The sequence below is a fragment of the Exophiala xenobiotica genome (genome assembly GCF_000835505.1).
Source record: "Exophiala xenobiotica strain CBS 118157 unplaced genomic scaffold supercont1.2, whole genome shotgun sequence".
NCBI lineage: Eukaryota > Fungi > Ascomycota > Eurotiomycetes > Chaetothyriales > Herpotrichiellaceae > Exophiala > Exophiala xenobiotica.
This window is the reverse complement of record NW_013562493.1, coordinates 3,242,670-3,263,267: the sequence shown is the minus strand read 5'-3', so window position 1 is coordinate 3,263,267 and position 20,598 is coordinate 3,242,670. Positions and strand designations below refer to the sequence as shown.

The 20,598-nt window shown below is 52.7% G+C and overlaps 8 protein-coding genes across 9 annotated transcripts; 6 read left to right on the top strand and 2 right to left on the bottom strand.

Annotated features, from left to right (window-relative positions):
* Positions 1–1,540: 1,540 nt before the first annotated feature.
* Positions 1,541–2,599, top strand: PV05_03401 (uncharacterized protein; the record flags this gene model as incomplete). Its single annotated transcript, XM_013464038.1, has 2 exons — positions 1,541–1,593; positions 1,651–2,599. 2 exons carry the CDS (start codon positions 1,541–1,543, stop codon positions 2,597–2,599), a joined length of 1,002 nt encoding a protein of 333 aa, XP_013319492.1.
* A 1,599-nt stretch (positions 2,600–4,198) lies between these two features.
* PV05_03400 (uncharacterized protein) lies at positions 4,199–5,011 on the top strand (the record flags this gene model as incomplete). Its single annotated transcript, XM_013464037.1, has 1 exon — positions 4,199–5,011. The coding sequence occupies one exon, from the start codon at positions 4,199–4,201 to the stop codon at positions 5,009–5,011; it is 813 nt and encodes a 270-aa protein (XP_013319491.1).
* A 682-nt stretch (positions 5,012–5,693) lies between these two features.
* On the top strand, positions 5,694–6,125 carry PV05_03399 (uncharacterized protein; the record flags this gene model as incomplete). Its single annotated transcript, XM_013464036.1, has 1 exon — positions 5,694–6,125. The coding sequence occupies one exon, from the start codon at positions 5,694–5,696 to the stop codon at positions 6,123–6,125; it is 432 nt and encodes a 143-aa protein (XP_013319490.1).
* Positions 6,126–7,387: 1,262 nt separating this feature from the next.
* PV05_03398 (uncharacterized protein) lies at positions 7,388–8,819 on the top strand. The gene has a single exon (XM_013464035.1). The coding sequence runs from the start codon at positions 7,557–7,559 to the stop codon at positions 8,373–8,375; it is 819 nt and encodes a 272-aa protein (XP_013319489.1). The 5' UTR covers positions 7,388–7,556; the 3' UTR covers positions 8,376–8,819.
* Positions 8,820–8,959: 140 nt separating this feature from the next.
* Positions 8,960–11,131, top strand: PV05_03397 (uncharacterized protein). The gene is made up of 3 exons (XM_013464034.1): positions 8,960–9,549; positions 9,782–9,816; positions 9,951–11,131. The coding sequence occupies exons 1-3, from the start codon at positions 9,313–9,315 to the stop codon at positions 10,579–10,581; spliced, it is 903 nt and encodes a 300-aa protein (XP_013319488.1). The 5' UTR covers positions 8,960–9,312; the 3' UTR covers positions 10,582–11,131.
* PV05_03396 (uncharacterized protein) lies at positions 11,057–14,539 on the bottom strand. The gene has a single exon (XM_013464033.1). The coding sequence runs from the start codon at positions 14,173–14,175 to the stop codon at positions 11,344–11,346; it is 2,832 nt and encodes a 943-aa protein (XP_013319487.1). The 5' UTR covers positions 14,176–14,539; the 3' UTR covers positions 11,057–11,343.
* Positions 14,540–15,030: 491 nt separating this feature from the next.
* Positions 15,031–18,149, bottom strand: PV05_03395 (uncharacterized protein). The gene is made up of 2 exons (XM_013464032.1): positions 17,656–18,149; positions 15,031–17,603 (listed from the first exon to the last, which is right to left on the bottom strand). Exons 1-2 carry the CDS (start codon positions 17,804–17,806, stop codon positions 15,355–15,357), a joined length of 2,400 nt encoding a protein of 799 aa, XP_013319486.1. The 5' UTR covers positions 17,807–18,149; the 3' UTR covers positions 15,031–15,354.
* PV05_03394 lies at positions 17,648–20,287 on the top strand. 2 transcript variants are annotated; one of them, XM_013464031.1, is made up of 5 exons: positions 17,648–18,074; positions 18,129–18,479; positions 18,536–18,553; positions 18,606–19,044; positions 19,094–20,287. In XM_013464031.1, the coding sequence occupies exons 2-5, from the start codon at positions 18,433–18,435 to the stop codon at positions 19,427–19,429; spliced, it is 840 nt and encodes a 279-aa protein (XP_013319485.1). In that variant the 5' UTR covers positions 17,648–18,074; positions 18,129–18,432; the 3' UTR covers positions 19,430–20,287. The 2 variants fall into 2 exon arrangements, with proteins under 2 accessions (XP_013319485.1, XP_013319484.1); XM_013464030.1 differs by having other exon boundaries at positions 18,536–19,044.
* The last annotated feature ends 311 nt before the right edge of the window (positions 20,288–20,598 follow it).

Genomic DNA, 20,598 nt, shown 5'->3' with positions numbered 1-20,598 from the left:
TATACAGGTACAGTTGTCAGTCAGTGAAAGAACTCCTGGAGCACCATTTGTCCCTAGCATCCGCTTCGTTGTAATGAATCTCAGCAGCTCGCCATATCGATCCAGGTGACTGTGGATGCTCCAAGCTAAAACTTATCTTTGTTGAAGAAGACAGCCGCCTGGACGTTTTCGTGGGTCCTGGTGGTCTTGTGATTGCGGACGAAAGCAAGGGGAAGCCGGGGATGCCTTTGGAGCATCCTAATGGCACCTTGTGATACTGTGAACACCGCTCATTGCAAATTCGCAGAGCTATTCTTTCATCTGCCATATCCCAGATATTGTGATGCCAGAAGCCGAACCCGATGGATTTGGAGCAGGTGAGGTGTTTACAGGACCAGATAACTGTCAAATAGTCCTTGATTTTGATTCACTAACGATTTGTTCTCGTTCTGACGGAACCAGAGAGCCGGCAACTTGATGGCCCATGTTGTGCCGGACTTCTCTGAGAAATCTTGATACTGAGATTACTTCTGATGAAATGATGGTCGGTCGATGCCTAGAGGATGTCAGAGAACTTACGATCTCAGCCTGCAAGCATACAATGTACACGTCTACCACATCAGTCCGTTTGCAGCACTGTTCAGAAGCTTACACTTTGCCATGCGCCAAACCAAACCACGGCGAATCGTTCCCCGTTTCCGCGTGAGATGCGAGCTTGATGAGGCGGCTATTATCGGTCAGTCTCTCTGAGCGGCTCTCTTTGAGCGGCTGCAGTGGTTCTCAGAAGTATGCGACTATGCTCGTGTCGGCTGCCGTGATGTCGCTGGCGCACTAACCGGCGTAAACCCGACGTATTTGGACGGCGTGTGTTTGACAGAACTAGCGCTTTGTCCTACAACGTTGATGTCTTGAAGCTCAATAGTCAAGGGCAGTGGCCCTAACCCTGAGCAGACCACTTAGAGGAATACAAATACAGATTTTCCCTTGCTTCGGCTGTCAGAACATCGGATATGTCAACCGCGTATGTTGTGTCAAGACCTGACGCCTTCGACCCTCCAAGACTTGATCAGGGTGCCAGACCTTTTGACTTGTCGACAGCAAATCACATCAGCGCACACAACTTACCCAAAAGGTTTTCAGCTGACCAGGCAAGTCTGCATGTTGTGAGCTGCGACAACCTGCCGGTGTCAGCCACTCCGTCATCCCTGTCCACCACCTATCCTTCTGATAGGGCTGAAAAATGTTCCAACGATACCACTAACTCGGTATCTCATGAACGCCTACTGTATGAGGTGAGGCTATGCTAGGCTTGCATAGCTCCGCAAGGGTTGTCAGCCAGCGTATCGCGAAGCCGCACCAATCAATGCGTTCCACCCACCTATCACCCAAGAACTCCCCATTTGAGCATCCGATGCTGCAAGGGTCAGACGCGCCTACGGTACGGCCAGCCACTTGCGTCAATAATCGGAGTGAAAGAACTCGTATGCAACAGTTGACCGGGACGAGTTTTGACGTCTCCCGATCATACAAGAATAAGCGTTGCACACGACTGGTGCTCCATATGCTCAGAGTTATGGTATACCAGAACCCAGTCAGCCGACCACCTGCAACTCGGTTTGCTTGACACTTGCACCATTGACCGTCTTGTATGGGTTTTTGGCTTTGCGACAGCACTGTTCAGGTTCCTGGCGGTCATGTCCTCTTCGTAATGGCCGACAATACTTGGATCAATCCTTACAACCTATCTCTTTTGGAATGTCTAAGTTCACAGGGAACAGTGTATGAACTTGATGGCAATTCCGTCATCAAGGTGCCATTTCAGTTTCCTGTGGGTGATGGCTGTACAGACGACGAAAAGACCGGTCATCTCATGCTGTCACTCAAAGCTTTCAACTATTTCAAGCAAGAGTCCCGGATCTACGATCTTCTGACGAAACATCCGCATCCAAATGTCGTGGCCAGCTTTCAGTGCAGCAAGCCAGACTGTCTCATCCTCGAAAGAGTCAGGCCCCTTGAAGACGCTTGGAACGACTCGACGGAGCATCTTCGTGGGATCTGGATTCTCGAGCTTCTCGACGTGGTATCCTTCTTGGAAGATCTCGATTACCTTCACGGGGACATAACGATCTTCAACATGGGTATCGATCATGAAAACAGACTCAAAATCTTCGACTTTGGCTCGGCTGTCCATGTCAAGGACCAAGATTTTGGACATCAGATTCTCGAGGACCAGTTCGACCTCGCAACCTGCATCTTCTTTCTAGCCTCTGGAATCGACCCTTTCGCCGAGGCTCAGAGTTTTGCTGACCTCAATCGGACCCGGCAAGATCTCCAGCAGTGCAGATTGCCTTTCCCAGCCGCGGCGAAAAAGTATCAAGCAGTCATCGAAGCCTGTTGGTCTCAAAAGCAGCCCAAATCTTTCAAACAGCTCCGACAGGCCGTTGCAGACATTTCCGGGGTACTAGTGCCGAGCATCAGCGGAACAGGTCTTTCGCAGGTTGCGAATCCATCACTTGGTTCGTTGTTGGAAAGACTCACCAGGGAAGAAGGGTGGATGAATGAGGAAGAGTATCGGATTGCATGGAGCAAGGCAGGCTTCAAGGTGCTTCCGTTCGTCTGATGTGAAATGTAGATGACTTGTCCTCCTTCAAGGCTGCAACACCACTGGGTATTCGTGACTCGACGGGCGAGACTCACAAACTGAGTATCGACTATTTTTTTTTGCCTAGTCACTATAGTCATATGCATTCGCGGTGACACCTTCATTGAAAACGCAGCTTGACGTGCGCTTTAATGCCATCTCAAATCTTGTAAAGTTCTTGCATATAATACCCTACAGTTCACATAGTTGTGGCACCCTCATACCAGCCTTGACGACTGTCGATGCAAGAAAGATGAGTGAGATACAGCATCGAAATGTCCAAGTAGATGATGTCCTGCAATCGCATGCTGCCAATCATGTAAAGGAGCGAAGGATGGCAAGCATTTCCCCATCAAGCAATGAATGTCCGCCCCCGCATTTCCTCTTATATCCTTCTTCCATTGTGACAACAAAACCCGCATTCGTGCGGTAAAGACACGTGCCAGAACGACTTGTCAGACGACTGGGGAACCTGATCCATCAGAAGCCTGTCCTCATGTGCACTGGGCCATGGATTTGCCCATTTTGGTAGTAGAGACCTGGGAGCCGATGATTCCAGCAGTTATCGCGACGTCGAGTGGATGAGGCAGGATAAACATGCTCGAAGGTATGCGTTTGTACGTCTTGTCGACTACAATGGTGTGTCCTTGCCCTCGGAATGTGGGTTGGCAGGCAGACGACGTGAGAATTTGGTGATTTAGTGCAGTTGGGGCAGCGTCGAACAGCAGGATGTTCGATTTTGCAGCCACAGCCTTTTGGATTCGGCATGTTGGGAAACGAAGGTGTATGAATTGGCAAGCCCTCTCTGGCGGGAGTAGATGAATTTAGATTCCTGGGCGTGTTTGTTTGGAGCAAGGAGACAGCACAAAGGGGATACCAACTTCATTTAATATGTCCTAGCCCTGGGTTGGCCGGCAGGTAGGCTTGCTGGCAACATAGGGTACTGTGCGCCAATGACCTTGCTCTGTCTCGCCCCCATGCCGTACTGTTCAACCTGACACTGGTGGATGTCTCGAAGCAACTGGCAAGAAACCCATGCCCTGCGTCGGGCATACATAGGTGGTAGTATTGTGAACAGGACCGGCCTGGCGTCGAGGCGAGACTAGTTGTCAAAAGGGGAAGGATCGAACCCAATGGACCACACACACCACACTCCCCACGACCACTCACTCGTGTCACTATCACTATCACTGTCGCTGTTGGTGCCATCGCTGCACCTTCCACATTTAGAATAGCTTGGCAGCCTAACGCTTTTACCTACTTACCACCTACTACCTCTACATTGCCGATCATTTTCCTGTCTTCGTGACATTGTCAAGGTCGGCCCTTCATGCATAGATGGTGTCCCAACTCTCACTCTGTACCCGGCATCGATGAGCGAAACTCCTGCCACCTACTCTACAGAATCCATCTCCTGTCCTCCGTCGGTTTGCTGCACTAGACACAACCAGGCAGAACTCATTCAAGGTAGCACCCTCCTCACTGTGTCGCAAGTCGAACTGAGCATGCAGTATCAGCGAGTCTTGAACCGACCTCGCCTACCCGCCTACACGGCCTCTACCGTAGCAGCCACCACCTATGGACGCAAACTACGTTTATCTAGATGGCACGGTTGTGAGAGAACAGATCATCGGAGTGGGCGGGACGGGCATTGTCGTCTCCCGTGGAGGTTACGCCTATAAGATCCCTCTGATATCGAAAATCATCAAGATTGACGGAGTGCCTTTCGATGACGGAGGCTTTCCTCCTCCTAAGGAAGGCGACTATGACGAACGAGCTACTGCCATCGAGGCTCTCGAGAACGAGAAGGCCATCTACAGGAGACTAGGCGACCATTCTGGGATTATTCGCTGTTATAATCTTCAATCCACTGACCCCTCGATCCAGATGCCGTTAATGGAAGGCGACCTTCGACATTATCTGGATGAGACACGACCTGCAAGGGCGACGCTGTTATCCTGGTTAACCCAGTTGGCGCACGCCATGGCCCACATCCATTCTCGACGTGTTATCATCGGCGACTTCCGTCTGGACAATATCGTATATGACGAAAACATGAGCATCAAGCTCATTGATTTCTCCGAGTCCTCTTTGATGCCGCTCGACTGGGACCTAGACGGGTGTGATGGAAGCGGCTTTTCGATTTGGACGGATCTCGGACAGTTCGGGGCTGTCATGTTCGACATGATAACCGGTCAGCGGTGTGCCTTTGACATCTATCATGATTGGAGGCAGGTCGGGGATCAGCCGACCTGGCCTCGGCGGGATACTCTCCCGTCAACCAGTGGGGTGTGGTTAGGTTCTATCATTGAGAAATGCTGGACTAAGGGATTTGGATCGGCGCAGGATCTCGTAGAAGAGCTGGAAAAACAGACCGGGAGTGTCTGCTGAAATGGTACTGTACAGTATTGAGAAATGGCTCGGAAAGACAGAATAGGGATTCAATTCTCTTCAAAGAGGATGGTGAGTATAAAGATGCGTCTCGCATACAAAAGGATACGATCAAGACGTTATATGTGTTAATGTCGCAGCCTGTCCTTTGAGCCTAGTGAGCCTACCTGGCTCGGCGAGGTAAATAAACTAGCGCCCATGGTAGGTCGCATGTGACAGCGAACCCTAGCCCACACGATTGGATGACGGTGCGGCCCCCTCGACCTGCGCTTATTTACCTGCGATATCCGTATTTTGATATCTTTCTATGTGACGGACATGACACTGCGCGAGGCGACATAAGCACGCTCGCTCTCCTCTACGACGTATGGCATCGCCCAATATGGAAGCCACGAACGTGCGGAGTTACGTACTGGCCAATTTACACGGTATTCGCCTTCCTTGAACGACATGGAATAAAGGATCACTAACATTTTCTAGACAAACGACACGCCGCGCAGAGCCACATTAGTGAACGGCCTCACAAGATCCGCCGCATATCTAACCCTCGACAAGTAACATCGACTCTTTGGAGAAGTCGTACTATACCGCCCGCGAAGATATCTTTTCCCCCTTTCTGACTAGCGAGGTAAAGTGTGGCCAGCAAGCCCTCGACTTGGCGGATCGACCGAATGCTCACAGCATGACCATTGCACTTCGAGGGATCGTGGCCGTCTTTCGGAAAGCCGACCGTGCTTCAGACGTGCATCGGAGGGCTCTGGGATTTTCGATTTCGCATGATGACCAGGATGCCCGTATCTATGCTCACTATCCTGAGGTCGAGCGTGAGAACACGTTGTACTTCCGCGATACGATCAAAGTCCTCAATTTCGGGGATGAAAAGGGCCAACACAGATGGCTATGTTATCAGTTTACTCTTAACGTTTGCCAGATTTTCGCTCCGGCTCTGCTCAAGCGACTCACCGCCGTGATCGATGAGCTGCCTGATCCACTTACACGGACGCTGGAGCCGGCAAATATCGATGACCTTAGCGTACAAAGCTCTCAGGAAGATAGCAGTGCGCCGAATCCCAGGATGAGGTTTTCCCCAAACCACGGCGAGGTGGGGGCTTGAATGCCGAGTTTCGAACCATGATTCAAAACCTGCAACGGCAGCTGGAGCACCAGCGGATAGACTTCGAACAACAACGGAAGGATGCGAGGGATAGGGAGACCACGTTGGTGGCTCATTTAGAACAGCAACGAAAAGAGCTTGTACAACTAGTCAAACGGCAGAATGACCGGCTTAAAGAGTAGAGTGACAAGCTTAAATACCGTGGAATCTGCAATGGTAACGTCCAGTTAGACGATCACACACTGTTGACTTCTTCCACCCTGCAGCACCATTTCGGTCTTTGTCTAACATCTGCCGGAAGCGACACGGTCTGGGCAGAAGCCTCTAAACCATTGCCAGCAATGTCTGCTTTCCTTCAATACCATGCGCAGCGGCCGGAAAACCATGGCCAAGCGTGATATCCTATGTATGTACTTGCGGATGGCATTACAGCCTCTCATTGGTGCCACGTTTACTCGCGGTTGCATCATTGCATCAAACAACCAACATACCTGGTACTAAAGCTTCGATCTGCCTACCGAGTGCATCTACTCACGAGATCAATCTGGTCAGCGAGATATATTATAAGCCGTGATCATCTATCTACCTTATTGCAACATGTGTGAACGCCTTATTCAGACCACTAAATATGTCAATTGCACGGCGCAGCCAAGTCACATAATCATTGTGAGGACTCCGAAGCCTTGTAAAAAGAACTGTGGAGCCTACACCGATAAGAACATGGGACAATCTACACGAAGAGGTGGGATCTGCCCCAAATGCTGAAAGATAAGACGTCTTGAGAACCTTGGACTGACCCTTATACCCACGCAGAGATGCCGCATGAAAGCGTCGAGCATGCGTACGAACTTCCTGCTTCCACTGCACCACCAGAGGTTGACAGAGATAAGAGGAACATGGGTTCCTGGGAGGAGGTATGAAGAATCAAAAGCTTTGATTGCTACCAACGTCGCGGGAGGCGCCATAGGGTAGACTGGATTGGACGGGGTGGACATGGCTGTATTTTGCCACACCAATGGTTTCTATATATGATCAGGTTTGCCCGAGGGAGACAATACCGGGGTTACTCAACGATGAAGACAATGGCGACAGAGTTTAGGTGACAGAATGTGAGTCCTCATGGTACAGCGTCGTCGGATAAATGTAACACCGGTACCCGTCAGATAGCTCAATTTGTGCGTTGTCGATTGGCTCCTGCCGAGCCCGTCAGCCTCGACCTACTCATTGCACCTTCGATCATTCCATCTCTCTGACACGTCGCACACATCTCTTACGGTACCGACAGCCCACCATCACAGCGTTCCGACTTTATTTGAAAACACTCGCGCTTGGCATTGGACTCGAATCCTCGGAATGTAAACCACTGAATCTGAAAACCACGACACTCGGACATCCATCATCCTTCTCAAAGACTCACAACTTGCGATCGACATGGGTAGTTTCGACGTCGAGATCGTAGATGTCGAGCTACGTTTCCCGCCCGGTGTAACGCATATCATTGGCCACGGGTCGTCCTGCTTCGTCGGCCTTATCGATCCCCAAACAGTCCTCAAGTACCCGTACTTTCCAGCAGACAGGCCGAGGATTGAGGTCGAGCACAAGTTGTTGGAGCACGCGGGCAAGCACCGACGCATCATCGAGTCAGCAGGGCTGACAGACAGCGGACTGTTACTTCGGTACGCCGTCAACGGCACGTTGCACGACTACATTCTTCGGCACAGCGACCTCTCCGTGGCACGGCGCCTCCGATATTGCGCCCAGATTGCCGAGGGCATCGTGCATCTTCACGGTAGATCGGTGTACCATGGGGACCTTCGGCCAGGAAATATTCTGCTCGACGAGGCTCTTGACGTCAAAATCGCAGACGTCCAAGGGGTTCTCGAAGCTCGCAGCACCGGCAAAGTCGTCTTGGACGGCTTGGCCAGAGAGAATTATATGTACTTCATGCCCCGAAATGGGGACTACCTGGACACCAAGACCGATCTGTTTGCTTTTGGGTCCACCATGCACTTCATCATGGCCGGCCAGGAGGTCTTTGAAGATCTTCTCGTGCCGCCGACGACGGACGACCAACCTCAACAGGACCATCAAGAAGAACAGGACCGGCGAGAGAAAGAAGCGTATCGCCGGTTCGTGGAAAACGAGTTCCCCCAAACTTCCCACCCTTGCACCACAATCGTCCAACGGTGCTGGCGTGGCGAGTATGAGTCCGCCGATCAAGTCTTGGGCGATCTGAGGACACTAAGTTAGAGTCTAGGGTGTTTATCGTACCCCAAGGGCTGAGCAGCCTTCAGTTTGCAGGCAAATGATCTAGCCACCATTCTCACTTGGTAAAAGGACTACATTAGCACCAGCTGCTCTTGTCGGAGGCACTCCAATCAGCAGCATCTCAATGCAATACCCACTGTCGCTTACCAAGGCACTCTTTCCAATCATACCACTGCCTGTAGTAGCGAGGGTACACTGCTAACACTGGATCGACGTTACTGACTCGATGTGAGACGTTGTTTCCCTGGGCCAACAAGTCCTGAGGCCGTGGAGAATAAGGCCGTGGTGCCAACTCAATGCAAGGGAGGATTTCACTATGGTCATCCGTACAATGACCGTAGATTTTCAAGCGGACTGATAACACCGCAAGTCAGTTAGGGAATCATTACTAGTATTGTATCCAATAGCCTGACGCTGGTTTACTCACTCGCTTTCCGTCGGCAGACCCATCAGACTTAAACTCGGACTTCGGACTCGAACTCGGACTCGGGATGTTCATGCCGCCGGTGAAAATCAAAGTCCCGATTGTTCCCACCCAAGGGAGTTCCCAGTGTCATTAAAGCCATCGTCTCGTCTCGATTATGGGCGTGTAATACTCAGAATCATCAGCCTCGACGGAGCGAGCAACGGCATGAATTCTTCCAAGCATCTACCATGAATTGCTAGATTTTGTGCAGGAATACCGAAAGTGGTTGAGCTGAGAAGGAGGAGTTGGAAGTTGAAGCCTATCAGAAGCCGGGCCTGACCTCCCTTAGACCGGCCCGAAGGCACCTACCAGCTTGCCAGGCAGCGAAGGACTGACCGCAACCCCGCCTCCTTCGACCATCATCACCACATCACATACCAGTACTCTAGCCGGCGACAAACAATTCCCTCCTCAATCGATCAATCGATCAATCAGTACTAGGTAGTAATCATCATGTCCTGCCCAGACTGTTTCCGCGGCGCCGCCCACAACCACGCCGAACCAAAAGGCACCATCGAAACCATCCACGGGATTCGCACCTATGTCGCCGGCGGCAGCGACCCTGCTCGCAGCAAATCCGCAATCATATACCTCCCGGACGGCTTCTCGCTCAAACTCGTCAACAACAAACTCCTGGCCGACGAGTACGCTGCCGGGACGGGATGCAAAGTCTACATTCCGGACGTCGTTGTAAGTTTGTCATTTCTTCACCATAGCACTGCCTTCCCCAGTCTAGCATTGCCTTCTCCGACGCCATCATCATCCAAACCTCGCACATTCCATCATCTACTCCTTCGATCTCTGAAGAAAAGATGGGAAGGAAGAGGCCCCGGAGCCAAGACAAGACGGGCCCTCTCCCTCACCCATCCATTGCCTCTCACATTGATATCCTTCATCAACGCTAACCAACACCGCTACTTAGTATGACGGCGGCTTGGACCCATCCCTCATGCCCAAGTAAGTCGCACCCCCAACCGAACCCACAGCATGTCCTTCGTTACCCCAAGCCTCCATTATTGGACCGCTTTCCGTGCCTTGCGACTACGTTAGGTATTAGTATTTGTGTTACGATACTAAAACCCGGTGCATAGAATGGAAATCCTCATGACCCCCAACGCCAGCTGGACAGTCACCGGCGTCCTATCCAAAGTCTCCACAGCACTCACCCTCATCCCCTCCATGATCCCATTCTTGTTGTTCGCCCACCCGTCCAAAGTCTACCCGAAGATCCTGTCGTACGCGCGCGCCGTGAAAGCAGACCTGCCACCTGGCGGCAAAGTGGGCGTTGCCGGATTCTGCTGGGGCGCCTGGCCGGCCACGAAGCTGTGCGTTGAAACTACTACCGCAGACTCCAACCACGCAGATGCCAGTCCACGACTAATCGACGCCCAATTCAACGGCCACCCATCGTACATAGTCAAGACGCCCGAGATGGTCGTCGACGCGATCCGCAAGTTCAAAGTGCCCTACTCGGTCGCCGTCGCCGAGAACGACATGCAGTTCAACAAGGCCGAAGCCGAGAAAGTCGAGGCCACACTGCGCGAGGTGGTCGGGACAAGCGGCGGGGAGAGCGGTTGTACGTACGAGTTCAAGCTCTACGAGGGCTGTGTGCACGGATTCTGTGTACGTGCGCCGATCGGCAAGTACGACGAGACGAACGAGAGTGGGTATGAAGGGGCCAAGAGGCAGGCCGTCGAGTGGTTTGACAAGTACTTGAATTGATGTGGAATTGAATTGGATGGGTATGGATTGCATGTCGCCGCAACCGCAACCGCAACTGCACTGCATAGTGACTGGGAAACCCATGCGGTGAGAGGATCTTTTTGACCCATGCATGAGCATGAGCGGAATGAAGGGTCAGGCGAACAGAGTGGGCCACTCTTCGAGAAGCAGGCTGAGCTGCTCGTGATCGGTATGATTGCAGGCGGGAAAGGAAAGCGGCTGCCAAACCCCTCTACAATACGGAGATACGGAGTACTATACCGAAAAACGGGTACGGAGTACTGTATGTGGATTGGACTGAAATTGAACGACTTCTCCAGGAGCCGACCGGGCGATGTGACGACCATGACGGCTCCGTGCTCTTTTCGTAGCGGGCATCATTATATCAATCAATCACAGTCTTCGACGGCGAAAGATAACAAGCTCTGGGCATGAAAGAAAAATACGAGATCGACAAGAGTCACAAAGTACAAAGTACAAAGTGCGGAGTATATAGTATTGCAAGTCATGCTTGGATGTATCAGTTCATCATATCATCATCGTCGTCAATCAAACCCCGTCATCACGGTGGTCGTGTATGTGTGTACACAGTATGCGCAAATCTCATGAGACATACGAAGTCCAGGGATGCAGAACAGTCACGAACACGAACAGGGCCCTCAATACATCGTCCCGCAACAGACGCCAACTGCTCAAACATGCGCCAGTAGTAACCACAACCTGTCTCATTTTGCATCACTAACAATCCAATGCAGTCGTCAATCATGAAACTTCGGCAGCGACCTGATCGTACCATTTGCCATGAGCTTTAAGATCGACGGAGCGAATCCTGTCAAGCGCATCGACGAGAAGATTGACCTCTTCCAAAAACTCTGGCATGCCCGCTCTGGCCAGTATTTCCCCAGCACTTGTGGTGGTTCGAACTCGCTCCGCAGTCCCGGTGGCAGACAGCCTCGCGAAAACGTGTTCGCGCAGTGATTTTAGCAAGAAGCTGGCGATCTGTTCCGTGAAAACGTCTCCAGCAATCGTCGGCTCGTCTTCCGAAGGATGATAGTCAGACTGGCTATGAACGGCATCTTGGCGATCTCGCTCAGCGGTATCTGCGTTCTTGGCCGCAGCAATAGCAGGAGGCAGGACTCGACCCACAAAGTTGGACAAACCCTCCTTGATGGTCTCTGGCATCATGTGAGATGACTCGATCAATGAGACGACGCGGGAAACATCGGTGCTGAGGAGGTCTAACGACATCAACCGTTCTGCGTCTTTCGCCCACAGTGACTCTCGGTTGCGCCTTAGTCGGATCTTCGTAGTGAGAAGAACGGAAGATGTAGCTATCATATGGAAAGCACGAGCTCTCCATTTCAGCAACCGGATGTAATCGAGCTGTAGGGTCTCTGGCAGGTCGCGATGGCAAAGGTGAGTATTGCGCAGAACCAAATCGGTCAACCCTCTGGCATACACCACACTGCCACTTGTGTTCGCAGAGACGTTGGCTTTAGAGCTTGACCACCAATGTTTCGTCCGCTCGAGCGTATGGACGCCATCTCGAAGATCCTTCTCAAATGAAGCTATTTCGTGCTCATGACCGCGCTCAAGGACAGCCTGCGCAGCCAGCCGGAATTGAAAATTGATATGATCCAGAGTCATCAGATCAATGATGTTGATAACGTCAAACAGCCGGTCGATGGTGTCGCTGGTCGTGTTATTCGCAAAAGCCTGGACGAGCTCGTCACGTCCTGGCGAACAGATTTGTGCAAGTAATCTCGAAATGGTCTCAAAAAATGCGTTGTATGAAAACATGCCATTCCGGCACTGCTGACTGATCAAGGTTGGATCCAAAATCCCATCAAATCTGTCGTAGAGCGGATGCCGACGGCTGACGAGGTTCATCACCTTCTCACGAATGAGTATTGCCATGGCATGAGTCCAGGTTGCAGCAGCTTCGCTATTGCCATCTTGCATGCTGCTACGCATGCTTGAGCGAAGCGACATCATCAAGTCCTTCCGTGCATCTGTCCATGGGCGTTGCTGTACCTCAAAGCTGCCGTTGATCAAAATTTCATGAGCGATCTCACGATTGGAAGGCAGGACCGTCATGATTTGACCAAGGTCATTGGCAAAGGTCGTACTTTTCAAGTCGCGTTCGCGTTGATAAGGCTGTGGAGTAGCAGGAGGTGTGATGGGAGCTCCGTGTACGGTCATGCTACTGTCATTGACAGGCGTTGATGCCCGTGGGACTTGGTCGATACGATCTGGACGCTGTTCGGCGACTCGTTGCTTTCGAGCCTTTCTGACAGCTGTTCTCACCCTTGACAGAGCTTCCTCTGGTCCGGCCAGCCTTTTCAGCCTGGCCAACAATTTGATCTGTTCTTGTCTGACTGCATCCAGGTAGTCCTGCGCAACATGCCCTTCCTGATCATCTTTGGTCGCCTGCAAGATGAGGTCAAGGTTGACAAAGGAGTTGACCATAATGTCCACCAATACACCCATGTCCTGGCTCTTCCACGCATGGAAAGTGGCCGAAAAGTCGTTAAAGGCGAAGCACAGAGCATCTCTGGTGGTGGTCGACGTATCTCGCCGTGACTTAGGCGCCTTGATCTTCATATGTGATTCGAACGCTCCGACCAAAGCACTGGCCTTGGTCATCAACTCTTGTTCATGGGGTTGATTGCCACCGTGGCTGAGGGCCTGCACTGGGTGTGACAAAATCAGGTATGCACTCAAGAAGATACGGACGGCTCCCGCATGCTCTTGTCCGTCTTCTAACACTCCAATGTGTTTCAACAGCCGTGTGGTCATGGCTGTAGTCTTGTCCGTTGAGAGGAGCCTCGTTAGATCCTCGAAAGATAGCGTCCGGGCGCGGTTCAAATCCAGCTCTAGGGCAGCAAAGTCGGTCGTGATCTTGTGGCTGCGGTAGGATCTCCATGCTCGCTGTATGACTTTCGCGGCGTAACCCCGACTGGATTGTTTCAGGGCCGAAGGAGACACCTTCTTTTCCTCGACAGAGGCCAAAGAAGTCGTTCTCGGTCTCCGCATGCCTTGCTGATAGATGGATTTCCTCCGCGCTGCCTCTGCGAATTTCTCTGCCATCTCCTCCTTGAGCTTGGCCAGCTCGGCAGCCTTCCGCTCTTTTGTCTCTTCAGCGATCTTCTTAGCCCGTCGGACTTCTTCTTCACATCGGGCCGTGATTTCAGCCAGCATCTTCTCTCGAGCGGCTTGTGCGGCCAAGGCCTTCTCTTCGCTGTATGAGACTCCTCGAGCAGCTTTGGCGGCTGCTGCCCTCAATCTGACTTGTTCCGCATGGGCCGCTCTGTCTGCCAGTCGGGCCTTTCGACTTTCGATGATCGAGGCCCGCCGTAGATGTTGAGCAATGTGTGTGCTGGCAGGACCGCCATGGCTAGACCGGTTGGAGGAGTGGGAGTGAATCGAGGAGAGTGAACTTCGGCGGGAGGAATTGGCCGAGGATTTCCGGCGAGCACTCGATTTACGGTAGATACGAGCCGCAAGACGAGGAGGCGGTTCGGGGTAGACTTGGTCGCAATCCGGTTGGAAGTTCATGTCGATATCCTGAGATTCTGGGCTCGTGGGCTCCATTATGTTTAATTCGAAAGGTGTATCGAGGCAAGATGAATTCAATGGAATATGGCACGACTATGCCATCAAGTCTAAAAGTTCGAAGCAACGGGGGGCGAAATGTGGAAAGTGAACGAACGGCGGAGAAGGAGTGCGCTGGTTGGTGAAGGATGGTGTTGCTTCAGCAGGCTATCGAGCTTGCCACGAACCCCTAGGGTAATGCGACCAAGGGGGAAAAGGTGTACAGGAAGAGAATGATAAAGACAGACCTGGCGGAAACTGGAGGAAATGAAGCAAGAAGGGTCGCAAGGAAGATAAGAGGTTCCAGGAAGAAGTGAAGCTGTCGTGGGAGGCTGGGTTGGGTTTGGAGATGACTGACGGCGTGGTTCTTGCGCTGGCCAACAAGGCAGCGCAGAGCCAGCTGCCGGCCTAACTTTTAAGCCTTCAACCAGCCGAATGGCGCGTGGTTCACCCAGTTCGCTTGGCACGCTTAGCAACCTCACCTGCCCGGAGCAAGGCTCACTACGGAGTACCTAAGCGTGCCTAAGGTACCAATGATGGCTCAATCATGCTCCCAGGCCTGCAAACGGTCCAGGCGTTGCCTCGCTTCTGCAACGCCGGAAAACCATATCCAGCCACTGATGTAACTACCACCAACGAAATCCTTCTTAACCAGCCTCCAGCCCTCCGGTCAGTCCCCGGGTGTCTTGCAACTTGGGTCACCGGCTGGACTCAGCGGCCTCAGAACAGCTCCACAGGACTACCACCATGCTCCGGAGCGTGCACATCTCAAAGATATCGTGAAACATCACGGCCCAGTAGTTGGGTCGAGCGTCTGCCTAGCCCACGTACACCCCCAGCACCAGTCAAGGCCAGCTCACGTATGACAGCTTCATCTCACGGGAGCAAATTGTACAAGACACTGTCCATTCTTGGCCAGCTACATAGTATTACCTTCATACACAAGCTTGATCCGCTGAATTGACGCACATATGTCCAGTATTGCGCCCATCCAGCCATTCTCATCTCATTCGTCGTAAGCAAGTAATGCAGAATTCCAAACAACCAGACGCAATGCAAATACACAGAAACACTTTGAGACCAGTGCGGCCGCCCTGGTCCAGATCAAGCACACGTCGTCCATAAATTCATCATGACAGGTTCGATTGCAGCATGCCAGGTTCTTCACGCTCACAGAGGTCACGTAAAATCGACTGTGTTTCCCGTCTTCCCCTCTCTCGCGAGACGAGCCTGGGCTCTTTCTGCTCTTCTTCTGCGACGATTGTTGGCGTACTCGGTGGCCCCGCTGGTTTCAGTGCCTGGCGACGTGATGGCACTTCCTCCTGGGCCCAGATTACTCGTCGAACCTGGGATTGGCGGAGGCGGCGGAACATGGTAGGGCTGTCCGGTTCGTGGATCAACCCCTTGGGTACCAGGAGGAGGAGGCGTCGGATACAGGAGACCTGTGCTTGGAACAACAGGCGCAACCGGCCGAGGAGCTGCTGCCGCTTCGTTTTGCGCGGCTTGCTCAGCTTCCATGGCTTCAGTGCGTCTCCAGCGCCGATCAGCGCTCGGTCCCGCCACCAGTCCGTCACCTTCGCTGCTACTGAGACTGGAATTTCGATGCCTTCTGGCTGCAGAAGATGCACGTTGTTTTCTTCGGGCTTCGCGTTGCGCTGCAGCCTCTTCCTCCGTCAACCGTCTCAAGGTAACGTGGCGACCGTCGCCGTGCATTTTGACATTCAAGCTCACGGGAGGCGATTCCATCGATTCTGTGTTCCTGCCGCTGTGCCGTCTCCGTGAATGGTCCCCGGCTGCAGCCCCAAGAGCGGCACCGGCGAGACCAGCTGCGGCTTCATCCCGAAGGTGGTGTCGATGTCTCTGCCGACCTGATGCCGTGGTATAGAGTTCGCTTCCTGACGAGTCTAGGTGAGGAGGTGGCAAAGGGGGAATATCAGCAGGCCCAACGCCTGGTGGCCCTGGCGTGTGTATAACTGGATCTGTACCAACAGGTCTGATCCTATTCCTGTCCGCAAGTGCACTTGCAGCAGCAGCACCAACGCCTGCCACGGGAAGGGCTCCACTTGCGCCAGGTCGGCTTTCCAAGTCACTGGTGAGGTCGGACGCAGATTGGCTGCCCATTCGATGATGGCGAGTTCTTCTAGGTGGTGTCACACCATCACCAGTGAAGCCATGAGTCCCATTCATGCGAGAGATTTTCTCCTGTTCCACCCTTCCCTGGTCTTTTCGTTGTTTTCGTTTGAAGAGTTGGCGGACTGCGAAGACGGCACCACCAGCAGCCAGAGCATCTCGGAAGGTGTGTGGTCTTCTGTCTTGCCGAGACGGAGACGCAGAAGCGTAAGAGTCCGTATAGGAGAGAGAAGAACCAGAATGTCGTCTCCCTGACCCCGGTGTCATGGGAGGCTGGGCAAGAGGATGGGTTGGTCGAATATAACCTGGACTAGCTCCCACAGGTGTCGTAGGTCGTATTGGCGGTCTCCCTTCTTCGACTCGTGACATTGAGTCTGTCGTCACAGACTGGTTACCACCGAGCGCCGGTCGCGGTGGCCTGTAAGGTCCAGCTTCGGAATCATCATCGCGCTGTCCACGGCCGAATAACTTCTTCGCGGCTGCAACAGCTCCCCCTATTGCAGCCACCTGTAACAGGCGATGCCCAATGCCTTTGTGGTGGTGGTCAGACGCTTTTTCGTCAGTGTAATAAGATGTCGTGCTGTCTTCCGTGCCCGTATCACTTGGGTGCGCCCGGTGCCGGGAAGATCGTCGTCTGAACAGTGCCGCCAACCCAGCCCCGGCTGCACCAGCCACTGCCAGCTTTCCAAGCCCCGAGTGTTGGCGCTGAGCTGGCCTGGACACCACTTCGTCGCTGTAATAGCTACCGCCATTGTCATACTGCGCTCTTCTTCGCTCTGCTAGCCACTCCAAGATAAAGTACAAGACCAGCAGCGCAAACACATATAAGGTGTACAGCACAAAAAGGTAGAGTGGCGAGCCATACACAGTGAGCCCGAGCGCGACCTGAGTGATGCCCAGCAGAGCGATAGCTCGACCCAGCCAGTGATGCAGCATGGCCCTTACCGGGATGTAATGTCGTGTGCGTCCCTTTTCTTTCCTGTGGAGCAAGTATCCTCCAATGACCTGCACCCAAACCAGGACATAGATGGCGACCCCGATGCCATGGTGCGGATTTGTCAAGCCTCGGTTGGGGCCAACTGCCATGAAGCCCAGGATGATGACCACCGTGCTCAGCAGAAGTGTGAGTATTTGAAGCCATATGTGCAGCCGTAACGCCATTCGTGGCTGTCGGCCATAGAATCGGACGAGGAAGATGGCCAGCGGGACTGCTCCGAGGAATGTGACGGCGGCGATGATGCCATGCGCTTCGACCAGAGAGTGGTAGCCGCTCATGGTGAAAAACCTATTTCCCATGCCTTCTCCGGGTCAGTGCATGTTCAGAACGAACGCAGTCTCTCCCAAGCTTACCATTGTATCTCATCGTCGCAAAGTTGAACCCGACAAGGTTGGGTAATAAGAAGTCGTCTCTTCCTGCATCCCAGGTTCCATCCCCAACATGCATTGTGTCCGAGTCATACGAGCTGCTCCCGGGTGGAGCTAGCTGCGGTGAGGGCGACATGGCTCGTGTGTAGGACGGGTCGTTGGTGGAGGTAGACCTCCGAGCGTCAAGAAGTACGGACCATCAAAGGAGGATATATGCAGCAGTCGTCTTCGATATGGATCAAGGCTTCGGTCGTTACAATTCGAGGACAATGGGATTGTGTTGCGACGGCTCGATCGGGTCGCGGTGGAAGTGGTTTGTTTACTGGGGGTTTGAGTGGGGTGAAGGACAGGCTTGGGTAGAAGATCAGTGTCTGCAAGTGTGAATGATATGAGATTTTGAGATTGTAAGATTCGATCCTCTGCAGAATAGAAAACCACCTGATGGTATTGACGGGCAGCAAGAATTAATTCTCCTTGAGTTGTAAGTGTCATAACCAGGTTTGGGCATTTGGGCATATGGCCAGTTGGTTCGCAGTCGGTTGGTTTGAGGTGCCAAGCTCCCGTTGTGAACGGCAACCACTGAGCCTGTCACCATCCTATCGTTGGCCTATCACATCGTCTATGACCACGATGATAAAACCCCAGGAATGAGTCTCACACATCAAACAAACCTTTTGGCTTATCTTCGACGGTCAATATCCATGCTAGACACTACCAAAAAGCGGTAATGAGAGCGCCGGCGAGCCGCTTCTTACGGTCACAATGACCAGCGACGCCCAATGGGTGACGATTGGCAAAGCCCTTTCAAGGTAGGCATGCGAAACCCGAGTCTTGGTAGGTATCATCAGTACTCATACATTTCTAGACTTCTGGGATGGATCTAGTATGTTGAGGCCAGACGGTGGACACTTCTGTGATGCTCACATTCACCGCAGTACTTTGTCCTGGAGCGCTTCCTTCTACCCGCAACCCCGGATGAACTGGAAGCGCAAGTCGACTTTGGGCCTTGCCATCGACTTCCCATTGCTAAACGTGGTTGGGTTCTTGTGTTACAGCATCTCCTCTTGTGGATTCCTATATTCGACTACAATACGCAGTCAATACGCCGCCAGACATCCGGCATCTCCAGAGCCGACAGTCCAATTCAACGATGTGGCCTTTGGAGTGCATGCCGTGGTCCTGGTGGTGCTGACGTATTCACAATTCTTTCCCCAGCTCTGGGGCTTCAAAGTCTCTTCCAGACAACGGGCTGCGAAACCTGTGCTGGGAATCGTGTGGGGAAGTGTGCTTGCTGTTCTGGCCGTCATGGCTGTCGTGGTCCATCGATCGGGCTGGCGGCAGCAGGATCCGCAAGATTGGGCATGGATTGATGTGGTATGTCCCGTCTGTTGTCAGAGTTCCGGCGACGCTTACCATCCTGCAGCTCTATACTCTGGGCTATGTGAAGCTCATCTGCACCTTTGTCAAATATATCCCCCAGGTGGTCGTGAATTTCAATCGCCAATCGACGATAGGCTGGAGTATCACGCAAATCCTGTTCGACATCACTGGCGGAGTGTTGTCCCTACTTCAACTGATTATCGACGCCAGTTTCCAGGGTGACTGGAGCGGCATCACCGGCAACTCTTTGAAGCTGGGTCTTTCCAACATCAGCATCGCATTTGACATCATTTTCATCGTCCAACACTTCGTCCTTTACCGAGGCCTGGACGATCGGACAATTGAAGCAGATGCGTCGGAACAGCCGTTACTTGGCTAGTCATATTGCCTACCTGTTGGCGTGAATGGCGGACGTGAAAAGTCATGCAGTACGTCATCCTATTTCCGCTGTTTTTGTAGAGCCTTCGGAGGGAGAGAGAATCTCCTTGTTGGAGGGCATGATCCTGCCAGCAAGACCTGTCGGTGGCAGGTTGCAACTGTCATTTCAGGCGCGACTGAGGCATCGAGTTGGTCAGCACGGTTAGCCTGGGGCATTACTCGATGATCGGAAAGGTCCGCTGTGATTAGAGCAGGTGAGCAGGGTACTCCGCTCCTTTCCACGCGAACCCAGAGCTTCGAGATACATTAGTGCTTTGGGCCGCAGGTGGTCTGACATGTATCGAGATGGGCGAAATATACTGGCGCGACTGGTATCGCCTAAACATGACCTGCTGTGGTAAACGGCCTGTCGTAGCGGATCCCTGCTGATGCTGCTGTGGCCCGAGGTCCTTTCTGGAAGTTCCCACGACGCTCGCCGTTGAAGTGAGGCTGAGACACCCTCTTCGACTTCATCGTGCTCAATCAAGATGGCGTCCATTTCGACACTTGAAACCTGAGCGGACATACGTGGAGCGGCATGGAAAAGGCGCTACTGTACAGGGTATTCGTTCTGGAGCACAGGTGAGAAACGCCTTGGATATTTCCGTAGGATGCGTCGGCCTAGATCACTGATTTTGAGTTGGCCAAAACGAGGATTGGAGGTGATGGGCGCTGCTCCAACACGTTGAGGTTCACTAGGCTGGGGTTTGGTAGATGTGATAGGTCTATTGCGCACAGTACGTGGAATGATGCATGTGGACAAGGAGTCAAGGACACGGCTTGCGGCTCTCTAGGCGAGTGGATTGAACGTGCAGCATCCTAAAACATGGTGTGCTCCATTTTGAGCCTCTGAGGCTCATTCGGATGACGCCCAGCTTTGGTGGCTGCATGGAAGTGCTGGATCAACCTGCTTCTCTCCAGGACTTCCCTGCAGAGAACTCACCAGACCGACGACACCTCATACACCTCATGCACCAACAACATCGGCAGCTTGCTCCTCGTAGCCATCCTCCCATCATCACCATGTTGATCACCTCCTGCGACAGCAGCCCGTGAGGAACCGAACCAAAGGAAATGCTGGAAACTGTGCCCAACAATGCAGCAGTGCCCTAAAAGCTACTCTTACGAGTA

What these genes read in the sequence shown, in the direction of transcription:
- PV05_03397 (XM_013464034.1), top strand. Translation starts at nt 9,313, where the DNA reads ATGTCCTGCCCAGACTGTTTCCGCGGCGCCGCCCACAACCACGCCGAA. An exon ending in TCTACATTCCGGACGTCGTT is followed by an intron (nt 9,550 to 9,781) that starts GTAAGTTTGTCA and finishes ACCGCTACTTAG; the next exon opens with TATGACGGCGGCTTGGACCC. An exon ending in GACCCATCCCTCATGCCCAA is followed by an intron (nt 9,817 to 9,950) that starts GTAAGTCGCACC and finishes CCCGGTGCATAG; the next exon opens with AATGGAAATCCTCATGACCC.
- PV05_03394 (XM_013464031.1), top strand. Translation starts at nt 18,433, where the DNA reads ATGACCAGCGACGCCCAATGGGTGACGATTGGCAAAGCCCTTTCAAG. An exon ending in ATTGGGCATGGATTGATGTG is followed by an intron (nt 19,045 to 19,093) that starts GTATGTCCCGTC and finishes ACCATCCTGCAG; the next exon opens with CTCTATACTCTGGGCTATGT.
- PV05_03396 (XM_013464033.1), bottom strand. Translation starts at nt 14,175, where the DNA reads ATGGAGCCCACGAGCCCAGAATCTCAGGATATCGACATGAACTTCCAA.
- PV05_03395 (XM_013464032.1), bottom strand. Translation starts at nt 17,806, where the DNA reads ATGTCGCCCTCACCGCAGCTAGCTCCACCCGGGAGCAGCTCGTATGAC. An exon ending in TGCGACGATGAGATACAATG is followed by an intron (nt 17,604 to 17,655) that starts GTAAGCTTGGGA and finishes GACCCGGAGAAG; the next exon opens with GCATGGGAAATAGGTTTTTC.
- PV05_03398 (XM_013464035.1), top strand. Translation starts at nt 7,557, where the DNA reads ATGGGTAGTTTCGACGTCGAGATCGTAGATGTCGAGCTACGTTTCCCG.